The sequence below is a fragment of the Rhinopithecus roxellana genome, chromosome 12, assembly GCF_007565055.1.
Source record: "Rhinopithecus roxellana isolate Shanxi Qingling chromosome 12, ASM756505v1, whole genome shotgun sequence".
Taxonomy (NCBI): Eukaryota; Metazoa; Chordata; class Mammalia; order Primates; family Cercopithecidae; genus Rhinopithecus; species Rhinopithecus roxellana.
This window is the reverse complement of record NC_044560.1, coordinates 24,678,441-24,705,967: the sequence shown is the minus strand read 5'-3', so window position 1 is coordinate 24,705,967 and position 27,527 is coordinate 24,678,441. Positions and strand designations below refer to the sequence as shown.

The 27,527-nt window shown below is 53.8% G+C and overlaps 1 protein-coding gene across 1 annotated transcript in view; it reads left to right on the top strand.

Annotated features, from left to right (window-relative positions):
- Window positions 1-1,552: 1,552 nt before the first annotated feature.
- The window catches only part of TTC34 (tetratricopeptide repeat domain 34), a 34,824-nt gene continuing 8,849 nt past the window's right edge, over window positions 1,553-27,527 (top strand). Inside the window, exons 1-5 of the mRNA XM_010366106.2 lie at window positions 1,553-2,371; window positions 11,732-12,587; window positions 14,629-14,854; window positions 16,341-16,545; window positions 17,740-17,906. Coding sequence (XP_010364408.2) covers window positions 1,591-2,371; window positions 11,732-12,587; window positions 14,629-14,854; window positions 16,341-16,545; window positions 17,740-17,906 — 2,235 coding nt within the window. The 5' untranslated portion in view covers window positions 1,553-1,590. The remainder of the gene's footprint in view (window positions 2,372-11,731; window positions 12,588-14,628; window positions 14,855-16,340; window positions 16,546-17,739; window positions 17,907-27,527) is intronic.

Genomic DNA, 27,527 nt, shown 5'->3' with positions numbered 1-27,527 from the left:
TGCTGCCACCCCTTCCTCAGCGACAATCAGGGCGCAGCAGGCTCTGGTCATGGCTCCTGGAGCTGCCTCTGGGCCTCAACCCCGTGATGGGGGAGGGGCGTGCCCTCGGCACATGTGCCCTGCCCTTCCTAGGGCACAGCTGGTTCAGCTGGCACAGTCAGAACAGGGCTGCCTAGGCCTCCCAGAGGGAGGAAGGCTGAGGGAAATGGGCTGGCAGTGCACGAAAGGCCCCAGTCCCAGCTGCTGACACTGGAAACAGCCTATGAGGGGGGCCCCAGGACTGGGGGACAGAGACCTGCAAGAAGAGAAGTCAGGCTGAGTGGTGAGGGGTCCGCGTAGCAGCCCAGGCAGAGCTCTGGGGGACAAATCCAGAGCCTGAGTGCACTGGGTGGGCAGGTGGCCCCACCTGCCTCCAGGAAGCGCCCTCCTCATCTGTGGGGAGAGGAGGTCGGGGTACCCTGGCAGGGCAGGCAGGGCGGAGGCTGGTCCTGGGTGTGGGTTCTCCACCTACAGGCCCCCTCTCCCCCAACACCCCCATGACCTCAGGGTTCTCTGCTCTGAGACAGCCCATTGGAGCCTGGCTGGGGCAGGGCGGGTGGGACCTCAGCCTGGTCGCCTCTGGCCACAGCGGGGCGCTGCAGGACAGCCAGGAGACCCAAGGGTGTTGACGCTTTCCCGGGAAACCGTGGGCTATGCCTTCCGCAACCCACACGGGGCGGTCGCAGGAGCCCCTCCCAGGCCTGGGCCCTCCAGCCAGCCACATCCCTCCATCCCCCACCACCCACGAGGGAATCTGGGTCCCCAGGGCACAGCCGGTTCAGCCTCCAAGCTGCAGGCGAGTGTGAGTGTCTGTGTGTGTGTCTGAGAGGGATGCTGTGGGCTGCCTGCTTGATGGGGGAAGAAAGGGCTGTGTGGAGCTAGTTTGTCAGGTCAAGTAGCGTGGGGACCGGGAAGAGGGGAGTACCAGGGGCTGTTCCTGGAACTTCAACCTCAGAACTGAACCCCCCACCCATGGGCTAGGGTGGCTCCCCCGACCCAAGGGCCTGGCAGGTGCACTCAGCCCCCACCTTGAATGGCCCAGGTGTGAGAGGGTGGGCAGGGGTGTGGTCCTGGGTCCCACTGAGAGAGCTGCCTGGGCTGACGGGGGGGTGTGCCTTCCTGAGGGGCTCAGGGTTGGGAGGGGCAGAGGGTGGGTCTGGGCGTCCTATCGCTGGGCCCTGATCCCTCAGGCCACCGTAACCCTTCCAATGTGGGCACTCAGGGGTCAGGTGTTCTTAGAGGGAACTGAGCTGGGTGGGGCCACTGTCCCATTCTGCAGAGGACCAGGCTGAGGCCTCAAAGGTGAACAGTGGGCTGGAAGTCAGCCTGGGACACCTGGTAGGCCCCACCCCACCAGTCCAGGATCCCCTCAGTTTTCACCCAGTGAGGTTCACTGACCCTGGGGTCATTGGGAAAGGGTGGAGGTGGCTCGAGGCTGGGCATGGGTAGCCACAGGGCAGGTGAACTGGCTGCCCTCTGTGCACTTACCACACTCCCCTACCCCCAGGTACTCTGAGGACCGGACATGGGCTCATCCGGGTCCCGGCCATAATGTCAGCCCAGGAGCTTGTGGCCTGCCTCTGCCGGGAGGGGGAGCAGCACCTGGCACTGGGGGAGCCGCCCCTGGCCACCGCCTTCTACCTGGCTGCATTCAGCTGCCACGCCCCCTCAGCTCTGCAGAGCGTGCGGACTGCCCTGACCCAGGCTGGGGGGGCGGCAGTGGTGGCCACCCTGGAGTCCTGGTGCCGCGGGGACAGCCAGATCCCCGCCATCCACTGGGACGGCATGGCAGTGGTCTCCCTGACAGGGTCACTGGCCTCTGCCTTCCTCAGCGCCCTCTGCCCAGACCACCCCTCTGCTGTCCTGCACCTGCTGGCACGTCTGCTGGCCCGCGGGTGCCATGAGGAAGTGGCACAGCGCTGCAGCACCCTGCTGGACTCTCACACGCAGCAAATCCTGGAGCTGCAGCTGACCCGCGCCCTGGCCTGGGTCCTGTCCGGGGTGCAGGCAGCGGATGGTGTGGCCGCCTATCTCCAGGCCTTTGCCTCCAGTGCTGACCGGACAGTAGCTTTCATTCGCACCCACCAGCAGCCCTACCTCCCCCTGCTGCTCAGTGCTCTTCAGGACTACCTCTCGGGGCACCTGGAGGTTGAGCACAGTGCCGGCCAGTGGGACACCGGTGGCCAGCAACTCCTGGCTGCTCTAGACCCCAAGGGCACCCGGAGTGACACCCTGTCACCTGAAGCTCTGCTCCACAGCGGCAGGTATGAGGACTGCCTGGCAGCATGCAGCCGGGCCCTCGAAGCCCATCCCACCGGCAGCGGACCCCAAGGTAGGAGAACGGCATGGCCCCTGCAGAGCCAGGGTGAAAGCTGCCCCCGCCACTCCCTCCCCACATAGTTATGTCCTGCCGTGATGGGGTGAGGCTGTGATGGAGCTGGGGCGCCTCAGTGACAAGAAAGTCAGGCCCTGCCCCTTTGGAGCACCCAAAGACACAAACAAAATGCATGCTTTAAGAAATGGGACGTGCAAGGTCCTGCTCCAGCCGGTGATCAGGGAAAGCTTCTCAGGAGAGGGGTCATTTAGGCTGAGACTGAGGGTTCCAGGCAGCAGAAGCAAAGTGCCAAGTCCTTAGGGGAGCAAGAGCTTGGGCAGCCCCTGCCACTGAGGGGGCCAGGGTGACTGTCGGAGGGAAGGGGAAAAGGGATGGGAGACTGCAGACGGCTACTGTGGGGCTAGATCCTGCTGGCCTCCCAAGGCCCTTGGATGTTACCCTCAGTCTGGGATGCTGAGCTGTGGAGTGAGGAGCTCTGAGCTGCATTTTTTTTTTTTTTTTTTTTTGAGAAGGAGTTTCATTCTTATTGCCCAGGCTGGAGTGCAGTGGGGAGATCTCGGCTCACTGCAACCTCCACCCCCTGGGTTCAAGAGATTCTCCTGCTTCAGCCTTCCGAGTAGCTGGGATTATAGGCACCCACCACCAATGCCTGGCTAATTTTTGTATTTTTAGTACAGACTGGGTTTCATCAGGTTGGCCAGGCTGGTCTCAAACTCCTAACCTCAGGTGATCCACCTGCCTCAGCCTCCCAAGTGCTGGGATTACAGGCGTGAGCCACAGCCCAGCCTCTGATCTGCATTTTCAAACTTTCCTCTGGCTGCTGTGTGCAGAATGTGCCAGAGGAGCCAGGGTAAGGACAGGACCTGCTGGGAGGCTGGGAGGCTGGGAGGCTGGGAGGCTGGGGGGCTGAGAGGCTGGGAGGCTGAGAGGCTGGGAGCCTGGGAAGCTGAGAGGCTGGGAGGCTGGGAGGCTTGGAGGCTGAGAGGCTGGGAGGCTGAGAGGCTGGGAGGCTGGGCAGCTGAGAGGCTGGGAGGCTGGGAGACTGAGACAATGGTTCAGGAGGGAGATGATGGGATTCAGATCAGGGAGAAAGAGTTGCAGAGAAACCATGTGTCTGCAAGTTAGAAGTGACAAGATTGTGGATAGATTTAATGGTGGAGAGACAGGCACAGAGAAGGAGGGTCAGGAATATTTTCTGAGAGTTTGTCTTGAACAACTGAACTACGGAGGGAAGTACAGATGGGAAAAGGGTATCAGAGGTTTAGACACTCCCAGTTTGAGACACTGCTCCTGCCTGGTCCCTTCACTGCCTCTCCCTTCTGGAGGAGCACCTGGGGGCCACAGCCCAGCCTCCTGCCAGCACCCGCCACCCTCGGATCCCCGAGTGCCTCATAGACGAGGCTGCGTCCCCACCCCAAAGGCTGCTGTTTGAATTCAGTGAACATGCGTAGCAAACCCTTAAAATAGTGTCACCCACTTAGTGCTTTACACACAGTCCTTTGAGCCCATCAAGCCTCATGTCATTAGGCAGCCGGACAGGTAAGCCCTGAGGTGAGAGGAGCTTAGTTTGAAAGGGGGATTTAGAGTCAGCACAAATACGGCATTGAAAGTCAAGGCTCCTGATAGAGGCAGGGAGTGGGGCCACGAGACGTTCTGGAGCAGACAGGACCTCCTGGACATGAGTGTGTCACAGGGCACTGCAGCTCCCTGCCCCTTCCTCATGCCCCACCCCTCCAGCCCCCATCCCAGGCCAGCAGACATCTGGAGGTGAGGATGGCAGTATTAGCTGCCATTTACTGAAGAGCTAGTGGGTGGGCCCCATTTGATGGGTTTGATATGCATAATCATGGAATCTGCAGAGCAACTACCATCCCCACGTGACACAGGGCTGCCAAGGGCACACGGAGTGCAGGCGGCTGAGACTTGGCTCCTGGGGTGCTCTTAACCACCCTCCATACTGTGCTTCCCGGGAGGAGCAGCCCAGAAGGACAGGAAGAAGGAAGAAAATTCAGAGTCCACGGGGTGACGAATCAGGGCCAGAAGAGGAGGGTGTTTGCAAGATAAAGATAGGTGGACAGCACTGAGAGCGGCCGCGATGTCCATAAGGAGAGGACAAGGAGCGTGCATTGGGAGTGTGGTGCCAAGATTCTTGGTGACCCCAACGAGAGGATGGGGCAGGAACCAGTTAGAGAGAGCTGCAAAGTGAGAGGGAAAATTTGTTTCTGGAAATATGCTAGAACGGATATGCCAAGATCCAGCCCCCACATTTCTAGTAATGTTACATTTCTGGTAATGTTGAGCATTACCAGAAAATGATCAACAAAGTTACACCAAATCCTGAGCTTCTGAGGAAGGAGGGGACCCCGGGTGCCCACAGCATAGGCACTCAGGGGCTGGTGGGTGGGGGCCGTGCCCACAGCAAGGGGGCCCCGGGAGGGAGGGGGTCTTCCACTTTAAAGATCATGCAAGGGCACGAATTGAGGGTGGGGGTGGGGGTCACACTAAAATTCCCTGCAGAAATCCAGAAACCCCCAAGGGTTTCAGCCTTGGGGAACGTGAGGGAAGACCCAGCTCCTCCAGGAAGGCCACCAGAAGCTCGTCTGTGTCTGCCATGGCTCTGGAATGTACAGGGAACACCTGCACTAAGAATTGTGCATCCATTAGACCCAAGTCATTTAGGTCAAGGGACTCCCCATATCGCCACCAGCATAAGCATGGCTTACGATGAGAAGAGAAGAAATGAATTTTCCTATAACAGACTTTTTACAAATGTAGTTTCCTGCAACAAATGACCTTCCATCTGGAGGTTACTTTCCAAAGTCCTTGGAAATGTTGCACAAACCAGTCGCTCCATTTGTACTGCTGTGGCAGAATGCCATGGGCTGGGTGATCCATAATGAGTAGAAGTGAATGAGCTCCAGTTCTGGAGGCTGGAAGTCCAAGACCAAGTCCCAATAGGCTTGGGGATTCGGATTCCAAGATGGCTCCTTGAATGCTGCATCCTCACTTAGCAGAAGACAGAAGAGCAAAGAGTGAAAGGGGCTGAACTTGCGTTAATCCCACCCAGGAGGGCAGAGCCCTCCTGGCCTAATCATCTTCAAAGGCCTGACCTGTCAATATCATTACAATGGCAGTTAAGTTTCAGCATGAGTTTTGGAGGGGACATTCAAACTGTAGCAAAAGCCTTCTATCACCTGGGAACTTTCTTTTCCCTCTTTAGTAAGTAGATACACAGGGACACACAATGCATGAGGATGAGATACAGAATAAATACCACTTCCACTCAAGGTAGCTGCTAAGTAAGCATCCAGGTACCATGATTTCCTATGTGCTTGTCTTCCAAAAGGACCGGGACAACCACTTCCGACTTCTTCAAGGTTCTTCATTAAGAGCTGCTGGGAAAGGTGACAAAGCATAGCCATGATTCCTGCATTCCTCCCAGCAAGAGACGGAGTCTGTTCTCCACACAGAATCTGGCATGGCCTTGTGCCTTGCTGGGACCAGTAGAATATGGTAGAAGTGATGGCTTGTGCTTCTGGAGCCCAAGCCTCAGAGGCCCCACAGCTTCCACCTTGTAATGCTCCCAGGGTAAGGAAGCTGGAATCATGACCAGTGAGAGAACACACAGACTCACAGGCTCACCTGACATCCATTACCAAGGCCCCAGACACATGAGTGAGGCCACCTTAGATTCTCTTGTCCAGTAAAGCCACTGGATGGCTGCAGCCACCTGAGCAACTCCTGGTAAGACCAACCAAAGAACTGTCCAGCTTAGCCCAGCCCAAACTGAGGAATAATTATGGGCAAATATAAATGGTTGGATTTTCCTTTTTGAGACAGGGTCTTGCTTTTTCTCCCAGGCTGGAGTGCAGTGGTGCGATCATGGCTCACTGCACTCAATCTCCCAGGCTCAAGCGATCCTCCTGCCTCAGCCTCCCAAGTAGCTGTGACTATAGGTACATACCACCACAACTGGCTAATTTTTTTTTTAATATTTTGCAGAGATGGGGTCTCACTATGTTGCCCAGGCTTGGTTGTTGTTTTAAGCCACTAAGTTTTACAATGGATGGTTAGCTAACAATAGTTAGCTGAAATAACTGCTGACTAGGTCAAAACATCAGTTTTGATGCATGTTTTAGCCAATATTTGGTCAAACATTATAATATAGAACTTAAAAGTTTATGTTTCCAGAATTATATAATGTACTACATTAATTCTACATTAATTAATGGAATAAAGAAGAACATATTATCATTGCAGTAGGTTCAGAAAAAGTCTTTTATGATATTTAACATTCCCAGAATTTTAACAATCAAGAAACAGAAGAAAACTTACTTAATCGAAAAAAGATAATATCTACTCAAAACCTACCATAAATATCATACTCAGTGGTGACAATTGAGAAGCCTTCCATTTAAAATCAATTACAGCCGGGCGCGGTGGCTCACGCTTGTAATCCCAGCACTTTGGGAGGCTGAGGTGGGTGGATCACGAGGTCAGGAGATCAAGACCATCCTGGCTAACACGGTGAAACCCCATCTCTACTAAAAATACAAAAAATTAGCCAGGTGTAGTGGCAGGCACCTGTAGTCCCAGCTACTCGGGAGGCTGAGGCAGGAGAATGGTGTGAACCCGGGAGGCGGAGCTTGCAGTGAGCCGAGATCGCACCACAGCGATGGGCGACAGAGCGAGACTCACTTCACCTCCAAAAAATAAATAAATAAATAAATAAAATCAATTACAAGGAGGCTGTGCACTCTCCCAATTACTCATCATTGTGTTAGCAATCCTAGCCAATGCAATAAGGTAAGAAAACAAGACAGAACATGTAAGACCAGAAAGGAAGTCACAAAGTTATCATTATTCCAGGCAATATGATTAGCTACGTATATAGAAATTCCAAAAGAAGCAACCAAAAGGTATCAGACATAGTAGCAAAATTTAACAAAATATGCAAAACATTATGTATATTTATAAACACCAGTAACAAATAGATGTTCTGTGATTTTAAAATATACCATTTACCACAGGGACATAAAATGATTAAGTTCTTTTTTTTTTTTTTTTGAGATGGAGTCTCGCTCTGTCACCCAGGCTGGAGTGCAGTGGCCGGATCTCAGCTCACTGCAAGCTCCGCCTCCCGGGTTTATGTCATTCTCCTGCCTCAGCCTCCTGGGTAGCTGGGACTACAGGCGCCTGCCACCTCGCCCGGCTAGTTTTTTGTATTTTTTAGTAGAGACGGGGTTTCACTGTGTTAGCCAGGATGGTCTCGATCTCCTGACCTTGTGATCCGCCCGTCTCTGCCTCCCAAAGTGCTGGGATTACAGGCTTGAGCCACCGCGCCCGGCCTAAAATGATTAAGTTCTAAGAGTCATATGACTTTATGGAAAAAGTATAAAACTTTATTAAAAGATAATAAAGAATACCTATAGCCATGCCTCAGTGACTCATGCCTGTAATCCCAGCACTTTTGGAGGCTGAGACAGGAGGATCCCTTGAGTTCAGAAGTCTGAGACCAGCCTGGGCAACATAGTGGGACCTGGTCTCTAAAAACTTTTAAAAATACAAAAAAACTTATCTGGACACGTGGTGCATACCTGTGTCCCAGCTACTTAGGAGACTGATGTGGGAGGATCTCTTAAGCTTGGGAGATTAAGCAGTGAGCTATAATCACAGCACTGCATGCCAGCCTGGGCAATAGCAAGATGCTGTATCAGAAAAGAAAAAATATCTATATAAATGGAGAGATATTCACTGTCCACAGAAGAAAAAGGAGGATGAGGAGGGGAAGGGAGAGGTAGGGGAGTGGGGATGTGGGACAGGGGAGAAGAGGAGAAGGAGAAGCAGAAGATGGAGAAAGAAGATGTGGCAGTTAAGAGGATTTGCTCTACCAGTTAATACGAAGCTATACTAATCAACATAGAAGTTTATTGACTTCTATATATATCTATATATCAGGGATAGATAGAAAGACCAATAAAATGAATTAGAGAGCTCAGAAGCAGACCCACATTTATCTAAAACTTAACGGGTTACAGAGGAGTGTTGCAAATTTATAAGGAAAGAAAAGGAGCACTATTCAATGGACGTTACTCCACCTCTCACCTTGCAAAATAGTGAATTCCAGGTGGAAAGTGCTGCATTTTACAGTTTCTGAAAGAAAATATCTGAGAATGTCATTAAGATTTCTATGTACAGGTGGGCTTCTTAAGATACAAAACAGGGAATCAATAAAGAAAATTTTAATACATCTGATTAAACTAAAATTTAAAACCTCTATTTTGCCCATAACTATAGAAAATAAAAGGACGATCCACAAAAGGAGAAAAATGCTTGCAAAATATACAATGAGCAAATAAATTAGTATGCAGAGTATTTGAAGAACTCCTACATATCAATAAGAAAAAAATTCAATACAAGGCTTGGCAAAAGCATTCCCCAAAAGAGGAAACACAGATGGCTAATAAAACATGTGAACAATATTCAGCATCATAGTAATGAGACAAATGCAAAATTAAAACAATGAGAAACCATTTTCCACCCACCAGATTGGGGAAAAAATTTAATAAGTGAACCTCACTAGTCATCAGGAAAATAGAAATTAAAACAATAATGTGATAGCATTTACATTCCCCTCAGCCAGTCAAAAATTGTCTATCTAACAATAGAAGATCTGGCTTCAAGTCACTATGGAATAGCTTGCCTACATGTCCCAGATGATTATAAAAGCTGGATAAAATATAAAAAGTGACTATTTGAAGGCATGGATAAGTAACCCAATGCAGGCAGAAACCAGCAGTTGACTCCTGAACAGTGGTGTTGTGTGAGGTGAGATGTGCACCCTGCAGCTCTTTGCCCAAGAGGGCTCCTCAATCTATGAGTCACTGTTCAGCAGACACTGAAGTTCTTCTGGCTTGAGGTAGCATAGGACAGTTCAGGGCTGAGAAAAATGGATGGAAAGTTAGATGAAGAATCCCGAAAAGGAAGGAGCCACAGAGTGGGTGAAGCCCCAAATCTGTGTATTAAATCTACTTAAATCTTCAGTCCACTGAACTGCACATACAGGGGAAAGGCTAGGTGAGCTGAAAGAGCAGGCACTGGAAGCTGCAAAAGCTAAATGAAGACTTCAGCAGTGTCTACCAAAAAACAATAGAATTTGGAGTTTAAACCCAGTCAGTTTCACTGCTACTAAAACAAAACTCAGCCCTCTTCAGAGGAATATAACTGAATTCAGAGTCTCCACAAAGTGTCCATCATGCCTGGTGTGTGGGAAGAAACTACTACTCATGAAAAGAGACAGGAAAATAAAATGTGAACTACAGTCAGGAGAAAAAGAAATCCCTAAAAACTGACTTCAGGAAAATATGTCTAATGACTGAACTGATGTGGAATCTTCATAGATAAATGGAAATAATGTAAAGGAACCAGGCTGGGCGCGGCTCCTTATAAAAAGGAGTGCCAGCACTTTGGGAGGCTGAGGAGGGAGGATCACTTGGGCCCAGGAGTTCAAGACCACCCTGAGTGACAAAGCGAGACTCCAACTCTACAAAAAATCCAAAAGTTAGCTGGGTACGGTGGTGCATGCCTGTAGTCCCAACGACACAGGAGGCTGAGCCCAAGGTCAAGGTTACAGTGAGCCGTGTTTACACCACTGCACTCCAGCTTGGGTGATGCAGCAAGACCCTGTAAAAAAAAAAAAAAAAAAAAAGCATCTGGCAAATCGAGAGTTGAAAAGTGCAATAATCGAAATGAAAATATTAGAGACAGCAGAAGAGTCGGTGAACTTGAAGCCAGAATAGAGATTACTCGATACAAAGAACAGAAGAAAAATGAACAGAGGTTGGGTGACCTGTGGACAATATCAAAAAATCTCGTCCATGTAACTGGAGTCTCGGAAAGAGAGGAGAGACCACCCTTTCACGTGGGAAAGTAAATAACAGCCCCCCATCACCCCCAGGCCGGAAGCATTCTCCCCTGGCTGCAGCTCCCTCGGATCCATGAACTTCTGCAAAACTCAGGGGTAGTGTTGTGTTCAAGGGTCAGTAGCTGACAGGAAAGGCTCAAAGTGTCTTTTACTTTGGCCACCAGAACTAGACAGAGTGACCTTGTGGCTGCTTGCCTGGCTAGGCTCAGGGCGCCAGACACTTTCTGCGCTGGACTCTGCGCTTACCACAAGGGCAGCAGGGCAGGGACCGCACGGGCTTTGCTTCTGCACCCTGTGTGGTATTTTGCCCTCTCCAGAGTCCTGTTTGAATGCAACGGATTGTTGCTGTTGTTACTAGTGAATGGGGTTATAAGGAAAAGCTGTTTGAAAACTCTGACGGAGTCAGTGCAGAAAGCGCTGAAGCAGAGGCTCAGAGGTCTGGGATGAACCCTGAGAACGTCCCTCCCCTGCAGCACCTTCGTAACCTGTAAAAATAAGGGTGGGGCCACGACCTAAAGCCCGCCTGGCGGGGAGTGTTCCCCGCCTCTCTCAGTGGCCTGTGCACCCTGCCTGGGGCCCTTTTTGGGACGGGGCGGCTACACTTCTCTACCAGTTAGAAAGCCGCATTCTCGTTTGCTCAGACACGAAATGTAACACGGGGCAGGGGCGGGGGGCGGGTGTAGGGGGAGGGTACCGCCCCTGACCTCACTGACTCACACGATGCACCAGGCCCCTTGCAGGCACTGGATGTAGGTAGATCCGTTTAATCCTCACACCCTGCAAGCAGGGATCGTTATAACCCACTATAGTGCAGACCAGGGAACAGACGCAGGAGACTCCATAAATGCCCAGGTCCATCCTCAGTAAGCGGCAGGGCATGCATCTCCGGTCCTAGACCTAAGGGAAGAGGTCGGCTTCAGAGAGGGAAGCGCTGGGTCCTTACTTGGCCCAAAGAAGGCAAGAAACAAAGATGCCCAGGAATAAATGGCCACCCCAAAGGTCATAGAGTTGTAGCCTCAGCTCTGCCCTGGGAGTGGAGGGACACTGATTCCCGGAGGAGGAAACTCAATTCTAAAACCCGTTATTTAAATGTCAGGCAGGGGAAAGGCGTTGTAACTGAATTTGGTCTGCACTGAGCGGTGGGAGTGACTCTGAACCCACCCTGAGAACACAGTGCCGCTGGCAGGCAGGGTGGCTGCCCCCTCGCCGCTTGCCCAGCACGGTTCTCACCCTGACCCATCACTCATGGGCCTCGGACCTCCTGCCAGCTGGTGCCATACCCAGGGCCACCCGGAGACTGGAGGGAGATGCCCCGGGCAGGAGCACTCACAGGCTCCTGAGTCCAAGCGCCGGACCTGGTGGGGACCTGCAGGTGGCACACCCCCGGGGAGTCAACCCCCAGGCAGGACCCACGCCTCTGTTTCTCTCCGCAGGTGAGCGCCGGGCCGCCCTGCTGGTCACCCGCGCGGCCTCGGCCTTCTTCCTGGACGGCCGGGCCCAGGACGTGTTTGGGGACCTGCAGGAGGCCTTCCGCGAGAGCCCCTCTGGGGCGCGGAGGCAGTTCCAGGCCGTGTTCTCCGCCCGGGACCAGGAGCGTGTCCGGGCTCAGGCGCAGGAGGTCGCGGACGTGGGCTTCGCCCGCTTCCAGGAAGCCGTGCGGAACCACCCTGAGTTCCGCGAGAACGCGGGCCGCGAGCTGTTGGCCCCGGTAACCCGCGCGCTCCGCGTCCTGCTTCGTCTGGCACCTACCGGGGCGCGCCCCGCGCTGGGAGCCCGCCTCGCCGAGTGCCTGCTGCTGGCGGGGGACGCGACGCGCGCCCGAGCAATGTGCGAGCGCCTGCTGCGGCCCGCGCGCCCTGAGGACCCTGCCGGGGACCGTGCGGGGGACCGAGCGGGGGACCGCGCGCCCCTCCTGGCTCTGCGCGGCTTCTGCGCGCTGCACGCCGGGGACTCGCGGCGCGCCCTGGAGGACTTCCAGGCGGTGGTGGAGCAGGGGGCGCCGCACCCGGGGGGCTGTGTGCGCGCGCTGTGCGGCCGGGGGCTGCTGCGGGTGCTGGCGGGCAGCGCGTTCCTGGGCACGCTGGACTATGTCACCGCCTGCAGGCTGCGGCCCGAGGAGGCGCTTCTGGCCGCCAAGGCCTACGTGCCCTGGAACCAGCGGGGGCTGCTGCTGGCCGTGCTGCGGGAGGAGGCCCGTGGGATGCTGCAGCGATCGCCACGCGCCGGGCCGTCGAGAGTGCAGGGCCGGAGGGAGGCCGCGGAGACCGGCGGCCCCACCACGCAGGAGGGGTGAGGACCCGCCCGGGCGCGCTGGGGCTGCTGCTTCTTGTGGGTCTCCTTCGAGGTAGCCACGGATGTGTTTCCTACTATCTTACAAAGGAATGAACGGGGGCAGCGTAACCCTCCAAAGCACCCGAGGCAGGTCTAGCTCCGCTGCTTCCATAGTAGGGGCGGCAGTCCCGAAACGGAAAGGGGAAATTAAAAGCCGCGGCTCACATTTCCTTCCAGGCCTTTCGTTTCGTGCATATAAAATAGCTCACCAAACCGAGTCTGTGCTGGACATGCGGTTCATTTGCTAATTTTCTTTTCTTTTTTTTTTTTTTTTTTTTTTTTTTTTGAGACGCAGACTTGCTCTGTCGCCCAGGCTGGAGTACAGTGGCCGATCTCAGCTCACTGCAAGCTCCGCCTCCCGGGTTCACGCCATTCTCCTGCCTCAGCCTCCGAGTAGGTGGGACTACAGGCGCCCGCCACCTCGCCCGGCTAGTTTTTTGTAGTTTTTAGTAGAGACGGGGTTTCACCGTATTAGCCAGGATGGTCTCGATCTCCTGACCTCGTGATCCGCCCGTCTCGGCCTCCCAAAGTGCTGGGATTACAGGCTTGAGCCACCGCGCCCGGCCCATTTGCTAATTTTTTTACTCAATAGGTCATGACAGTTCCCTTTGTGGCTAAATGTGTTTCGGTCAGCACCGCCCTGACCTGAGCCCCTGCCACTACACCTTCCAGCAGTCTTGGGTTTCGTTTGTTTTATTTTGTCTGTTTGTTTGTTTTTTGTTTTTTGTTTTTTGAGATGGAGTCTCACTCTGCTGTCCAGGCTGGAGTGCAATGGCACGATCTTGGCTCACTGCAACCTCCACCTCCTGAGTTCAAGCCACTCTCCTGCCTCAGCTTCCCAAGTAGCTGGGATCACAGGCAAGCGCCACCATGCCTGGCTAATTTTTATATTTTTGGTAGGATGGGGTTTCACCATGTTGGCCAGGCTGGTCTCAAACTCCTGACCTCAAGTGATCCTCCCACCTGGGCCTCCCAAAGTGCTGGGATTCCAGGAGTGAGCCACTGCACCTTTGTTCTTAGCTGTAATCCATCGTGGGTAATGTCCTGTATCCAGAATGTTCTCTCCTTAAGACAGAGACAGGCATGCAGTTCCTGGGTCAGGGAGCACAGCCACTTGTAGAATCCTTGACTCCAGGAGCTGCCCTCCCCTCACCATAGTCTGGCCACCGCCCATCCCCCACTCACCCCTGATGCTCATTTTGCAAATTATTTGCCAGCCCAAAGCCCAGTGGGTGAATCCCTAGCTGCTTTGACTTCCCTCGTCTAATTGCTGGGAGGTGGCAGGAAGGGGTTTCAGCAAAGTTAAAAGCACTGAGATGGGGGGGGGGGCGTCATTGATGTCAACCTTCACCCCTAGGCACACACACAACACACACACAACACACCATACACACACCATACACACCACACATACAACACACACCACACACACACATACACACACACACACACAGAGTTCCTCTGCCTTCCAGGTGTTTGATTTGCATGGCTTTGATTTGCTGGTGGTGAGGAACTTTCATTATGTGATGGCATTTATATTTCTTCTCTGGGAGTTGTCAAATTTGAGGCTCTGGCCCCATTTTCCAGTGAGCGCTTATTAACATTCCCACGTGGACACAGGAACGTGCCACATGCAGCCGTGTGTTTTCTTTTTCTGCCTGCACGCACACCCCTGAGCCCAGCAAGGCCAAATTGTTCGTCTGTGCTTTTGCAGAAAAGGAAACCGAGGCAGGGTCTGCTCAGGGTCAGCCCTGCCACTGTCTGTCTATACCGCCTCAATCCCACCTCCCACAGGGTGGGGGAAGGGGGAAGGAGGGCGTGAGGGCCGCGTGATGGGAAGGGCACCTTTGGCCTCTGGGGATGGCGTGGCATGAGGGTCCCTCCAGAGGGAGCTGCCCAGGCCAGGTGCAGGAGATGGGATTTCCGCACTGCCCAATCACCTGGGCAGGTGGAGGGGTTGTCAAAAGGGGCAGGCCCCTCTGAGCTGATCTCCACACAGGGACGCCTGCGGCGTGCACCAGCTGGCCACACTGCTGATGGAGCTGGATCCGGAGGACGAGGCCTCTTGCCTCCTGGCCGCTGACGCCCTGTACCGCCTGGGCCGCCTGGAGGAGACACACAAGGCCCTGCTGGTGGCCCTCTCCCGGAGGCCCCAGGCAGCCCCTGTGCTGGCACGGCTGGCCCTGTTGCAGCTGAGGAGGGGCTTTTTCTATGATGCCAACCAGGTGAGGAGGCCCAGGGCGTGAGAGAGGGCAGGTGGAAACGGGCCCAGCTGGGAAGAGGGCACAGGCCTCCCGTGGACTTGGCGCTGGACCTCGCAGTCTGAGCTTTGGACCAGGCGACTGCATTCAGCCCCAGCTCTGCACCTGCTGCAGCCCCTCACCTGTCTGACGCTCAGTCTCCTTATCTGGGTCCGGGTCCCATGGGTCGTCATGGAAATTGGCTGGGGCAGGTCCCTGGGGTCGGCAGATTCCCCGCATGCATGGCTGCTTTGTCGTACTTGCTTCCGCTGTGGTTATGAAGCAGAAGGGCCAGGAACCGACGGCAGGCCGAGCTTCTCTCCAAGTCTCTCACATAAACCAGGCTTGGATGCAACCCTGCCTTGGGGAGGGTAGCAGAGGGGCCCTCCCTTCCTGCCTCCAAGACCCCCGCTCCCAGGAAAGGCAGACCCTCACCTGCCTCAGGTGCTATCCCGGGTTCCTGTCTGAACTGGGGTCTAAAGGTTACACTCTGGTGGGATTCAGGCCTTGGGGCCTGGGGTGAGGGCCTTGTCGCGCCTTCTTCCCCCTGGGGCCTGGTTTGGGTTCTGATCTCCTTGCCCTGCGCAGGTTCAGATGCCCTGAACCTGCGTCCTCTTGCTCAGCTTGGGGAACCCGTGTGCCCATCAGCGGCCAGCAGGGGACAGCATTGGGCCTCCTTCGGATGGAGCCGCGGGGAGGGGAGGTTGTGGGGTGGAGGTCTCCCCTCGCTCAGAGACCTGGTGCTACTTGGCCGTGCTGGGCTTTTGCTCTGCGTCGTCTGAAGGACTCCCTGGCGCCTGTTGACTCTTCCTGACCTAAAAACCCCTTCCTCTGCTTCTCATGGGGCCACGCCCATTCCTTGCTCCAGTGGGCCCATTGGGGCGGGGTCTCCACCACCATGGGACAGAGAAGTCCTAGGCTCAGGACCCTGAGAGCCCCAGCCCAACAGTGCCATGCAGCAGACAGACGCGGCTCTGACTGCAGCCCAGAGCAGGCTCACAGCTCCCCTCCCTGCCTACTCCTCTGCGCCAAGCTGGGCACACAGTCCCTGCCTGCTGTGGGACCCCCACCTATGGGGAGACAAAATGCCCCCAAAGGCTCAAAAGGCCACGCTGCAGCACACAGCACACAGCACACAGCACACAGCCAGCCTCCCAGTGCTCAGATAGGGAGAAGCCCCCAGGCTTATGGTCACAGCCAGGGGCTGGGGGAGGCAGCGAGGCAGGAGTACGAGATGATCAGGGTGGTGGCACTGGGTGGACCCTGAGGCAGAGAGGGTGGGGTGAGGAATTGCCAGGGGCATTGGCACTGGGTGAGCCCTGGGGCAGCAAGGGTGGGGCTGGGGGTGTTGGCACCAGATGGACCCTGGGGCAGTGAGGATGGGGTGGGGGATGGCCAGGGGCGTCGGTACAGAGAGGGCCCCAGGGCATCGGTCCCAAGGGTGTGGGCAGTGACTGTGGCACCCCTGCAGTTGGTGAAGAAGCTGGTCCAGTCCGGTGACACCGCCTGCCTCCATCCCACCCTGGACGTCTTCTGCCATGAGGACCGGCAGCTGCTTCAAAGCCACTGCCACGCCAGGGCCCTGGCCATCCTGCGGGCACGGCCAGGCGGGGCCGACAGCAGGGACCACACCAAGGAGGCCATCGCCTACCTCTCTCTGGCCATCTTTGCTGCAGGTAGGGGCTGCCCACCTGCTCCCAGGGCCCAGTCTTGTGCCGGCCACAGGAGACATGGGGAGCCTTTGCTGTGTTGGACAGTGGGGACACGCGTGCTGCCCAGGTGCAGGGGCCTCAGGAACACCCACGGGGTGGACAGGGCAGGGGCCACTCACTGAGGGCATCTCACCATCAAGGTGGGTGCACCAAGGCCTGAGACCGGCCTCTGCGACCTGGGGCCTGAGCTGGGACCTGAGCTGTGCCCTGCCTAGTGCCTGAGCTGCTGTCCCAGAAGCCTCAGCCCTGAGGGGAAAGGGCCCCTTTCCCAGTTAATGACAAGGAGACGAGGTCGCTGCTCCCCTCAGCCCTTCCTAGGAACAACGACTGAAGCTCCTCCCGTGCACACCTGGGATCCCCACCCCGGGACACCCAGCACGGGGTGCTGCCTGCTTCTTGGAGTTACTGCTGTTTTTTGGTGGGATCAAGTGTCTGGAGGGAAGGGGATGTTTCCCAGGACTCACAGGGATCTCCTGGGGTACAGGGAGTGTGAGAGCCTGGACCTAGATCAGGCTGCCACGTGGAACCTGGCCATGCACTTAGTGAGCACCCCTCACCCTCCTCTCTCAAAGGGGGATGGCAGAGTAGCCTATGTGGGGTGGAAGTGGGATTCAGAGAGCTCATTCTGGGACAGAACCTGGCACGGAGAGCATGCCCTGCACGCGTTGGTGGGCGCACAGCCCAGAGCAGCCAGAGCGGCCCGGCATGTTGTCCCATGTCCGTCACCGGACAGACACCCAGAAGGGGTACGATAATGATAACCTCTTTGGGGAGGGGTCTCTTATGCCCAGAATCCAGGGGGCTCCTCCTAGACTGCCCCATATCCAAGCCTCACACCTTCCTGCTGCTGCCACTCCAGGTCCCGCCCCAGGACCCTGACCCCCTGCCCTTGCCTGGCCTCAGAGGCAGCTGCAGTGCTCCTTCCCTTGGCAGCCCCCCAGCTGTCTCCAGTCCTGGAGGGGCTCCTCTTGCCCCGAAGCCAAGGCCCCCAGGTCCGCCGTGACTGTCTCTGTGTGTCTCGGTGCCCAATGGTCTGTGAGCTCCCCAAGGTGAGCCCTGAAGCTCATGCACCCTCTGCTCTCCCCAGGCTGGGCAGGAGGGACACTGGGGGAGGGACCCAGCACAGGCTCATCCCGACCCCATGCCATCTTCCTGCAGGAAGCCAGGCAAGTGAATCCCTCCTTGCCCGAGCCCGCTGCTATGGGTTCCTGGGCCAGAAGAAGACGGCCATGTTCGACTTCAACGCAGTGCTGCGGGCTGAGCCGGAGAACGTGCAGGCACTGTGTGGACGGGCATTGGTGCACCTGGCCCTAGACCAGCTGCAGGTGCCACCCCACTCCCCACCTGGGCCTGGGCAAACAGGGGTGGGGGACCCAGGGAGTTGCCTTCCTCCACCCCAAGGAGAGACGGAGCCAGGAGGCCGTCCTGAGCAGCGAGATGCCCATCAAGACTTATGTTCCCATTCCCACCTGTACTGTGGCTCATGGGAGTGTGGTCCCCACAAACCCAGTTTCTGGGAGTCCTGCCCTTTCGTCCTCCCAGCCTCAGTCTGCATGGATAGACGTGCGAGCCTTCAGAGGTACTAGGGGTCCTCCCCAGCTTAAATAATGCTCAGTGCATGCAGGGGTCCCTCTAGGGCTGTTGGCCAGGAGGTGTTCCCTCGGCTGCATTGGTGGGGCTGCCTGGCCCCAGTGTTGAGAGGGTTTTGGAGTAAGTGCTGGCCTCGGTCAGCCATGTCTGCCAGACAGGTGTGGGGATTCAGCCCCTGGACCCTGATCTGAGCTTCATTTACTCGCTCTTTAACTTCGGTATCTATGCATTTAAGACTGTCTTCTGCAGAAACTGCTCCAATTTAAAATAAAAGTTGGGAGAGGGGCAATGGCAAGAAGACAGATCCCATTCAGCTGGGGGAGGCCTGTGTGCTGGAAGACAGTTTCTGTTCTGTTTGATTATGAGCATTCCTTGCTTGCAACTGCACTGCATTCTGTGTGGTCTGACTCTGAGGGACTCACACTGGACCTGTGTGCTCAGCCCAGGTCTGCTGCCCTGAACACTGTCCCTGGAGCCCAAAAGAGTTGGGTCCAGCTAAGCAACCTCAGCTGAATCATTTCACCTCTCCAGGCCTCAGTTTCCTCCTCTGTAAAAGGAGGAAGGGGCTAAACAACCAATGGATCACAGAAGAAATCACATGAGAAGTTAGACAATGCTTAGAGACAAGTGAAAATGAAAACAACACACCCCAAATTATGAAACACAGGGAAAGCAGTGCTGAGGGGGAAATGTATAGCTGTAAATGCTTCCATTAAAAAACAAGAAAGATCTCAAATCGACAATCTAACTTTACAACTTAAGAAACTAGAAAAAGAACACATGAATAGAAAGAAAAAGAAACAGAGAGAGATTACAGCAGAGATCAACAAAACAGAGGATCGAGAGTAGAGAAAATCAATGAAAACAAAACTTTGTTCCTTGAAAAGATAAAATTTGACCAACTTTTTGCCAGGTGAACTAAGAAAGAGAAAACTCAAATTATGACAATCAGAAATGAAAATGAGGTTATTATTACCAATGCTACAGAAATAAAAAGAATTATAAGATAGTAATAGGAACAATTATAAGCCAACAAATCAGCTAATCTAGATGAAATGGACAAATCCCTAGAAACACAAAACCCACCAAGACTAAATCATGAAGAGACAGAAGATCTGAATAGACCTATAACTAGTGAAAAGATTGACTCAGCACTCAAAAATCTCCCAACAAAGAAAAGGCCAGGACCTGATGGTTTCACTGGTGAATTCTACCGAACTTTTAAAGAACTAACACCAATCCTCAAAGTTTTCCAAAAAATCAAAGAGGAAGGAACACTTCCTCACTCATTCTATGAGGCTGGCATTACCCTGATACCATAGCCAAAGACACTACAAGAAAACTACAGACTATTATCCTGTAAGAATATTTAGGCAAAAATCCTCAACAAAATACTAACAAAACAAATTCAGCAATTTGTTAAAAGGATGACACACATGACAAGTGGGATTTATTGCTAGAATGCAAGGATGGTTCAACATACAAATGTCAATTAATGTAATATACCACATTAACAGAATGAAGGGGGAAAAATGATCATCTCAACTGATGCAGAAAAGCATTTGACAAAATTCAACACCCTTTTATGATAAGAACACTCAACAAACTAGGAAGAGAAGGAAACTGCCTCAATATAAAATCCATATAAGAAAAACCCACAGCAAATATCATATTCAGTGATGAAAAAGGAAAGCTTTTCCTCTAAGATCAGGAACAAGGCAAAGATGATCACTTTTGCACTTCTACTCAACATTGCACTGGAAGTTATAGCCAGAATAATTAGGCAAGAAAAAAATTACCAAGCATCCAAATTTGAAAGAAAAATAAAATTATCTCTGTTCTCGGATCTTATATGTAGAAATCCCTAAAGATTACACACACACACACACACACACACACACACACACACAAACCTGTTAGAACTAATAAATGAATTTAGCAAAGTAGCAGGATATGAAGGCAACACAAAAATCAGTTCCTTTTTTATACATTAATAATGAATAATCTAAAAAGGGAATTAAGAAAATACAGTCACCACTTGGTATCCACGTGGGATTGGTTCCAGGACAACCCTCAGACACCAAAATCCCCACATACTGAAGTCGTACAGTCAGCCCTGTGGAAACCCCAACCCCTAGATATGAAAAGTTGGCCCTTCGTATACGTGGGTTTCACATCGCAAGAATTGATCTGCATTTGGCTGTGGATTCGGAACCCACCAATATGAAAGGCTGACTGTATTTATTGAAAAAAATTCACATAAAGTGGATCCACATAGTTTTAACCCATGTTTGAGAGTCAGCTATAATTCCATCTACAATAGCATTAAAAAGAATAAAATACTTAGGAATTAACCAATGAGGTGAAAGATTTGTGCAATGAAAACTACAAAACATTGCTGAAAGAAATTAAAGAAGACATAAACAAAGGAAACACATTCCACGTTCATGTATTAGAAGACTTCATGTTGGTAAGATGTCAGTATTACCCAAAGTGATCTACAGATTCAATGCAATGTCTGTCAAAATCTCAATAATGCTTTTTACAGAAGTAGAAAAGATAAATTCTAAAATTCCTGTGGAATCTCAGGGGATTCCAAACAGCCCAAACAATCCTGAAAAAGAACCAACAAGCTGGAGGACTCACACTTCCTGATTTCAAAACTTACTACAAAGCTACAGTGATCAAAACAGTGTGGTACTGGCACAAAAACAGACACAGAGACCAATGGAACAGAATAGAGAGTCGAGAAATGAACCCACCCATATACGGTCAAATGATTTGACCAAGACCATTCAATGGGGAAGGGACGGTCTTTTCAACAAATGTTGCAGGGAAAACTATGCAAAAGAATGAAGTTGGACTCTTTCCTAACACCACATACAAAAATTAATTCAAAATGGATCAAAGACCTAAAACTATAAAATTCTTAGAAGTAAGCACAGGGGGAGGCTTCACGATGTTGGATTTGGCGATGACTTCTGGGCTACAACACCAAAGGCACAGGCAGCAAAAGAAAAAATAAAGTTGGATTTCATGAAAATTAATGTTTTTGTGCACCAAAGGACACTATTATAACAGAGTAAAAAGGCAACTGACAGGATGGAAGAAAACCGCAATATTTGCAAGTCACATATCTGATAAGGAATTTCCAGAATACACAGAGAAGTCCTAAAACTCAACAACAATAAAGCCAAAATCCCAATTCAGAAATGAGCAAAGGACTTAAACAGACATTTCCCAGAAAAAGATATACAAATGGACAATAAGCACATGAAAAGATGCCGGACATCACCAATCATCAGGGAAGCACAAATCAAAATGACGAGATATGCCTCACGCCTAGCAGGATGGCTACTACGAGGTTTTTAAAAAGAAAATAACAAGCACTAGTGAGGATGTGAAGAAACTGGAACCTTCTTCACTGTTGGTGGGAAGGTAAAATGGTGCAGCAGCTATGGAAAACAGGATGGCCATTTCCCAAAAAGCTAAAAATAGAACTACCAGCTGGGTGCGGTGGCTCACACCTGTCATCCCAGCACTTTGGGAGGCCAAGGCAGGCAGATCACAAGGTCAGGAGATCAAGACCATCCTGGCTAACACTGTGAAACCCCTTCTCTAATAAAAATATAAAAATTAGCCAGGTGTGGTGGCGCATGCCTGTTGTTCCAGCTACTCGGGAGGCTGAGGCAGGAGAATTGCTTGAACCCAGGAGGCGGAAGTTGCAGTGAGCCAAGATCACACCACTGCACTCCAGCCTGGGTGACAAAGTGAGACTCCAGCTCCAAAAAAAGAATAGACCTACCATATGATCAAGCAATTCCACATCTGGGTCTACACCCAAAAGAAATGGAGGCAGGGTCTTTTAGAGACATTTATACACCATGTTCATAGATGGCATCATTGTTCACAAGAGCTTGGATGTGGAAGGCACCCAAGTGTCCACCGATGGATGGGTGGATAAGCCAAACATGTTCTATCCATACAATGGGGAATTATTCAGCCTTAAAAAGGAAGGGGATCCCGGTACACACTACAACATGGATGAACCTCGAGGACATTGTGCTCAGTGAAATAAGCAGCCACCACAAAAGGACAAACGCTGTGTGATTTCCTTATATGAGATTCCTAGAGTCATTGAATCACAGAGACAGAAACCAGAATGGTGGGTGCCTGGGATTGGGGGAGGGGAATGGAGAGTATTTAATGGGGACAGAGTTTCAGTTTGGGAAGATGAGCTAGTTCTGGAAAGGGATAGTGGTGACGGCCGCACAACATGAGGAATGTATTTAATGCCACCACAGTGTACACGTAAAGATAATTAAGATGGTAAATGTTATGTTATGTATATTTAACCATAATAAAAACAAATTGGAGAAAGAGGAGGGTGGGTGCTGCCCCTCCTGGGGATCAGAGGAGGCACCCTGGGGATGTGCCAGGTGCTGCCCGGCCCCTCCCCTGCCTGTCTCCCCCCACAGTGCTCCCATCAACCTCGGGTGAATGCAGGTGGGGCGGGAGAGATGTGGCTGAACAGTGGTTCCTCCAGCCCATAAACACCCAGGACAAAAGGGCTGTCCCCTGTGATCTGCTGGCCACGGTCTTGGGTACCAGCCTGAGCTGTCGACTCAACAGGATGCAGGGCAGGGGCAGGAGGGTTCCACTCCCAGGCCCATGACAAGAGGCTGTCACAAAGGAGACCTGCCCTGAGGCAGTCACAGCTCCAGGGCCCTGCACTTTCTCGCTGGAGGCTGCCAGAGACAAGGACACTTTCCAGCCGAGAGCAGTGTTGAAATTGGCTGTCTGCTCTGATGCTTCGCTGGGTGAAAGCACAGCACAGAGGCAATGTGCCTCCCAGGGTTTCTGATTTTCTTCAGGGCTGGAGTTCCAGGAAGCAAGGAGAAGCAATCCTAGAGGCCAGGGGGACGACAGTCTCCAGAGGCCATGCTTGCTGCTGCAGGGCGGGCTGCCAGCCCAGGGCACCAAGTTTCCCCCAATCCCACTGGCAGGCCTGACTTCCATGCCGGGCTGGGCCCCAGGGAGGGAGACATGCATTCGGGGCTGGGAGCCAGCTCTCTGCCTGCCCTTTCCTGCACTGGACAGACATCTGTGGCTGGCAGGAACATGCCCATTTAACAGCTGGATGTGGCCACAAGGGATCCTTGGAAACCTGCCTACAGGTGCTGGAACCTCCTCCAAGGGGTACCACGGGATCCTGTCCCTTCCTCCCGCTCTGTCCAGGGCCACAGGACCAGAGGCAGGGAAAGTCAGCCAGGACGTCGGAGGGCTGGCATGTGGGAGTGACGGTAGGAGCAGGAGCCCCTCGCCCCATCATGCCTGTGAACTTGCACATCCAGGATGTGGGCCGATGCTGCGCCTCCCCCATGCCCTCTGCCTCTTCACCCTGAGAGGAGGACATGGCACAGGCTTGAGGCTGTGAGCGCTGAGTCAGCACTGGGGCTTAGCAGCCGGCCGCTCCTCTTGGCCAACAACCCTGTCCTGTCTCTGAGCCTTGGTTTCACTCCAGGTAACATGCTTCTTCCAGGCAGTCAGATGCTCACCTGGTGGAAAAGGAGAGCGCATATTCCAGGAATTCAGACACTAACCTGGGGGCAGGACTTGTCCACGCTGTCAGATGCTCCCCTGGGGGTGTGGGGTGCTGCTCCAGGCTGTCAGATGCTTCCCTGGGGGTGTGGGGTGCTGCTCCAGGCTGTCGGATGCTCATCTGCCAGTAGAGGTGCTGTTTTACGCTGCCAGATGCCCACTTTGGGGTGAGGGTGCTGTTCTAGGTTGTCAGATCCTCCCCTGGGGGTGAGGGTGCTGTTCTGTACTGTCAGATGCTTACTTAGAGAACTGGGGTTCTGTTCCAGGCTATCGGATCTTCACCTGGAAGCAGGGTGCTTTCCCAGGCTGTCAGATGCTCACCTGGGGGCAGTGGTCTTGTTCCATGCTGCTGGAATCTTACCTGGGGTTGTGTGGTGCTGTTCCAGGCTATCATATGCTCACCTGGTGGTAGGCCTGGAGTTCAAGGCTGTCAGATGCTCATCTCAGGCAGGGGCTTGTTTTAGGCTTTCAGACGCTCATCTGGGGGTGTGGGGTGCTGTTTCACACTGCCAGATGGTCACCTTGGGATTGGGGGTGCTGCTGTGTGCTGTCTGATGCTAACTGGGTAGGCACTGCTCTTCCAAGCTATCAGATCCTCACCCAAAGTTTTAGGGTACTGTTCCAGGCTGTCAGATGCTCACCTGCATGTGGGGGTTCCATTCCAGGCTTTTAGCTGCTCACCTGGCTGTGTGGAGTGCCTATCCAGGCTGTCAGATGGCTCACCTGCTGTTGTGGGGTGCCTATCCAGGCTATCAGATGCTCACCTGCAGTTGTGGGGTGCTGTTCCAGGCTGTCAGATGCTCACCTGCAGTTGTGGGGTGCTGTTCCAGGCTGTCAGATGCTCACCTGCAGTTATGGGGTGCTGTTCCAGGCTGTCAGATGCTCACCTGCAGTTGTGGGGTGCTGTTCCAGGCTGTCAGATGCTCACCTGCAGTTGTGGGGTGCTGTTCCAGGCTGTCAGATGCTCACCTGCAGTTGTGGGGTGCTGTTCCAGGCTGTCAGATGCTCACCTGCAGTTGTGGGGTGCTGTTCCAGGCTGTCAGATGCTCACCTGCAGTTGTGGGGTGCTGTTCCAGGCTGTCAGATGCTCACCTGCAGTTGTGGGGTGCTGTTCCAGGCTGTCAGGAACTCACCTGAGGGCGGGGAGCTTTTTCCCACCTGTCAGATGCTTATGTGAAGTTGTGGGGTTCTGTTCCATGCGTTCCCAGGTGAGCATCAGATAACCTGGAACACCGTCATTCATCCCCATGTGAACATCCAAAAGCCTCTACAGTGGCACCTTCCATCCCCAGGGGACGATCTGACAGCCTGGAATGGGACGCCCAACCTCAGGGGAGCATCCTCACCTGGGTGCGGTCACTGCTGCTGTAGGCTGTCAGACACTCACCCGAAGGTTCGAACGTCGATCAGGCTTTCAGATTCTCACCTAGGTATGCAGGTGCCGTTCTAGGCTGTCAGACGCTTACCTGGGGATGTGAGTTGTCGTTCCTGGCTGTCCAATGATCACCTGGGGCTGTGGGGGGCTGTTTTGTGCTGACAGAGGCTCACAGTGGGTTTGTTTCAGGCAGTGAGATCACCTGTGGGTGGGGGTGCTGTCCCAAGCCATCGGATGCCCACCTTGGGTGTGTGGTGCAGTTTCCAGTTGTCAGATGCTCATCTGGTGGTGGAGGGTGCTGCTCCAGGCTGACAGACGCACACCTGGGTGGAGGGAGCCGTTCCAGGCTGACAGATGCTCCTCTGCACGTGCAGGGTGCTGTTTCAGGTTTACAGAAGCTCACCTGGGGGCGTGGGTGCTGCTCCAGGCATTCAGATACTCACCTGGGGGTGTGGGGAGCCGTCCCATGCTGTCAGATGCTCACGTGGGACGTGGGGTTGTTCCAGGCCATCAGAGGCTCATTTTGCTGTGTGGGGAACCATTCAATGCTGTCTGGTGCTCACCTGGGGGCGTGCGCTGCCCTTTCGGGTGCCAGATGCTCACCTGGGGGCGTGCGCTGCCCTTTCGGGTGCCAGATGCTCACCTGGGGGCGTGCGCTGCCCTTTCGGGTGCCAGATGCTCACCTGGGGACGTGCGCTGCCCTTTCGGGTGCCAGATGCTCACCTGGGGGTGTGCGCTGCCCTTTCGGGTGCCAGATGCTCACCTGGGGACGTGCGCTGCCCTTTCGGGTGCCAGATGCTCACCTGGGGGCGTGTGCTGCCCTTTCGGGTGCCAGATGCTCACCTGGGGGCGTGCGCTGCCCTTTCGGGTGCCAGATGCTCACCTGGGGGCGTGCGCTGCCCTTTCGGGTGCCAGATGCTCACCTGGGGGCGTGCGCTGCCCTTTCGGGTGCCAGATGCTCACCTGGGGCTGTGGACGCTGTTCCGGCTGTCAGATGCTCACCTGGGGGTGGAGGGTGCTGTTGTATGCGGTCGGATCCTCACCTGGAAGAGTGGGGTTCTGTTCCAGGTTGTCAGATACTCACCTGGGGCTGGAAAATACTGTTCCAGGCTGTCGGATGCTCCCTGGAGGTGAGGATGACATTCCATGCAGTCAGATGCTCAGCTGGGGGTGTGGGCGCTGTTCCAGGCCATCAGATGCTCACTTAGAGGTGTGGGGGGGTGCTGCTTCAGGCTTTCCGATGCTCACCTGAGCGTAAGGTGCCGATTTAGGTTCTCAGCTACTCACTGAAGATGTGGGTTGCTTGAGTCCGTCACAGGCTCACCTAAGTGGTGGTACCATTCCAGGCTGTCTGATGGTCACCTGGTGGTGGAGGGTGGTTTTCCGGCTGTGAGATGTTCATCTGGGGGTGGAAGGTGCTGTTCTGGGCTGTGAGATAATCACCTGAAGGTTGGTGGGGGGTGATGCTGTAGGGTTTCAGATGCTCACCTGGGTGTGGGAGTGCCTTCCCAGGCTGTCAGATCCTCTCCTGGGGTGCGGGGTGATGGTCCAAGCTGTCACATACTCACCTGGGGGTGTGGGGTGCTGTTCCAGGCTGTCAGACACTCACCTGAAGGTTGAAGTGCTGATCCAGGCTGTCAGAGGCTCAGCTAAGTGTGCTGGTGCCATTCTAGGCTGTCAGATGCTCACCTGGCTGTGTGGTGTGCCATTCTTGGCTGTCAAATGATCCCCTGGGGTGGAGGGTGCTGTTTTACATGGTGAGATGCTCACCTGGGGTTGTGGGGTCCTGTTCCAGATTGTCACAAGCTCACCTGGGGTTGGAGAATGCAGTTTCAGGCTGCTACACACACAATTGTGGGCATGGATGTTATTTTCAGGCTGTAAGATGCTCACACAAAGGTGGGGGTGCAGTTCCAGGCTGTCTGATGCTCCCCTGGAAGTGTGGGGTGCCGTTCCAGGTATCAGCTGCTCACCTGCAGGTGGTGATGCTGTTCCAGGCTGTCTGATGCACACCGGGGAGGAGGGTGCTTTTCCTGCTGTCAGGTGCTCACCTGTGGGGTGTGGGTGCTTCCTGTTCCATGCTGTCAAATGCTCACCTGAGGTGGGGTGCCCTTCCAGGCTGTGAGATGCTCACCTGGGGGTGGTGGTGCTGCTCCAGGCTGTCAGATTCTCACTGGGTGATGTGGGGTGCTGTTCTAGGCTGTCAGATGCTCACCTGGGGATTGCGGTGCCATTTCAGGCTTACAATGTTCCCCTGAACATGTGATCTGCGGTTCCAGACTTTCAGGTGCTTGCCTGGAGGTGTGGGGTACCATTCCAGGCTGTCAGATGCTTACCTAGGGGTGTGGGGTGCCGTTTAAAACTGTCAGATACTCACCTG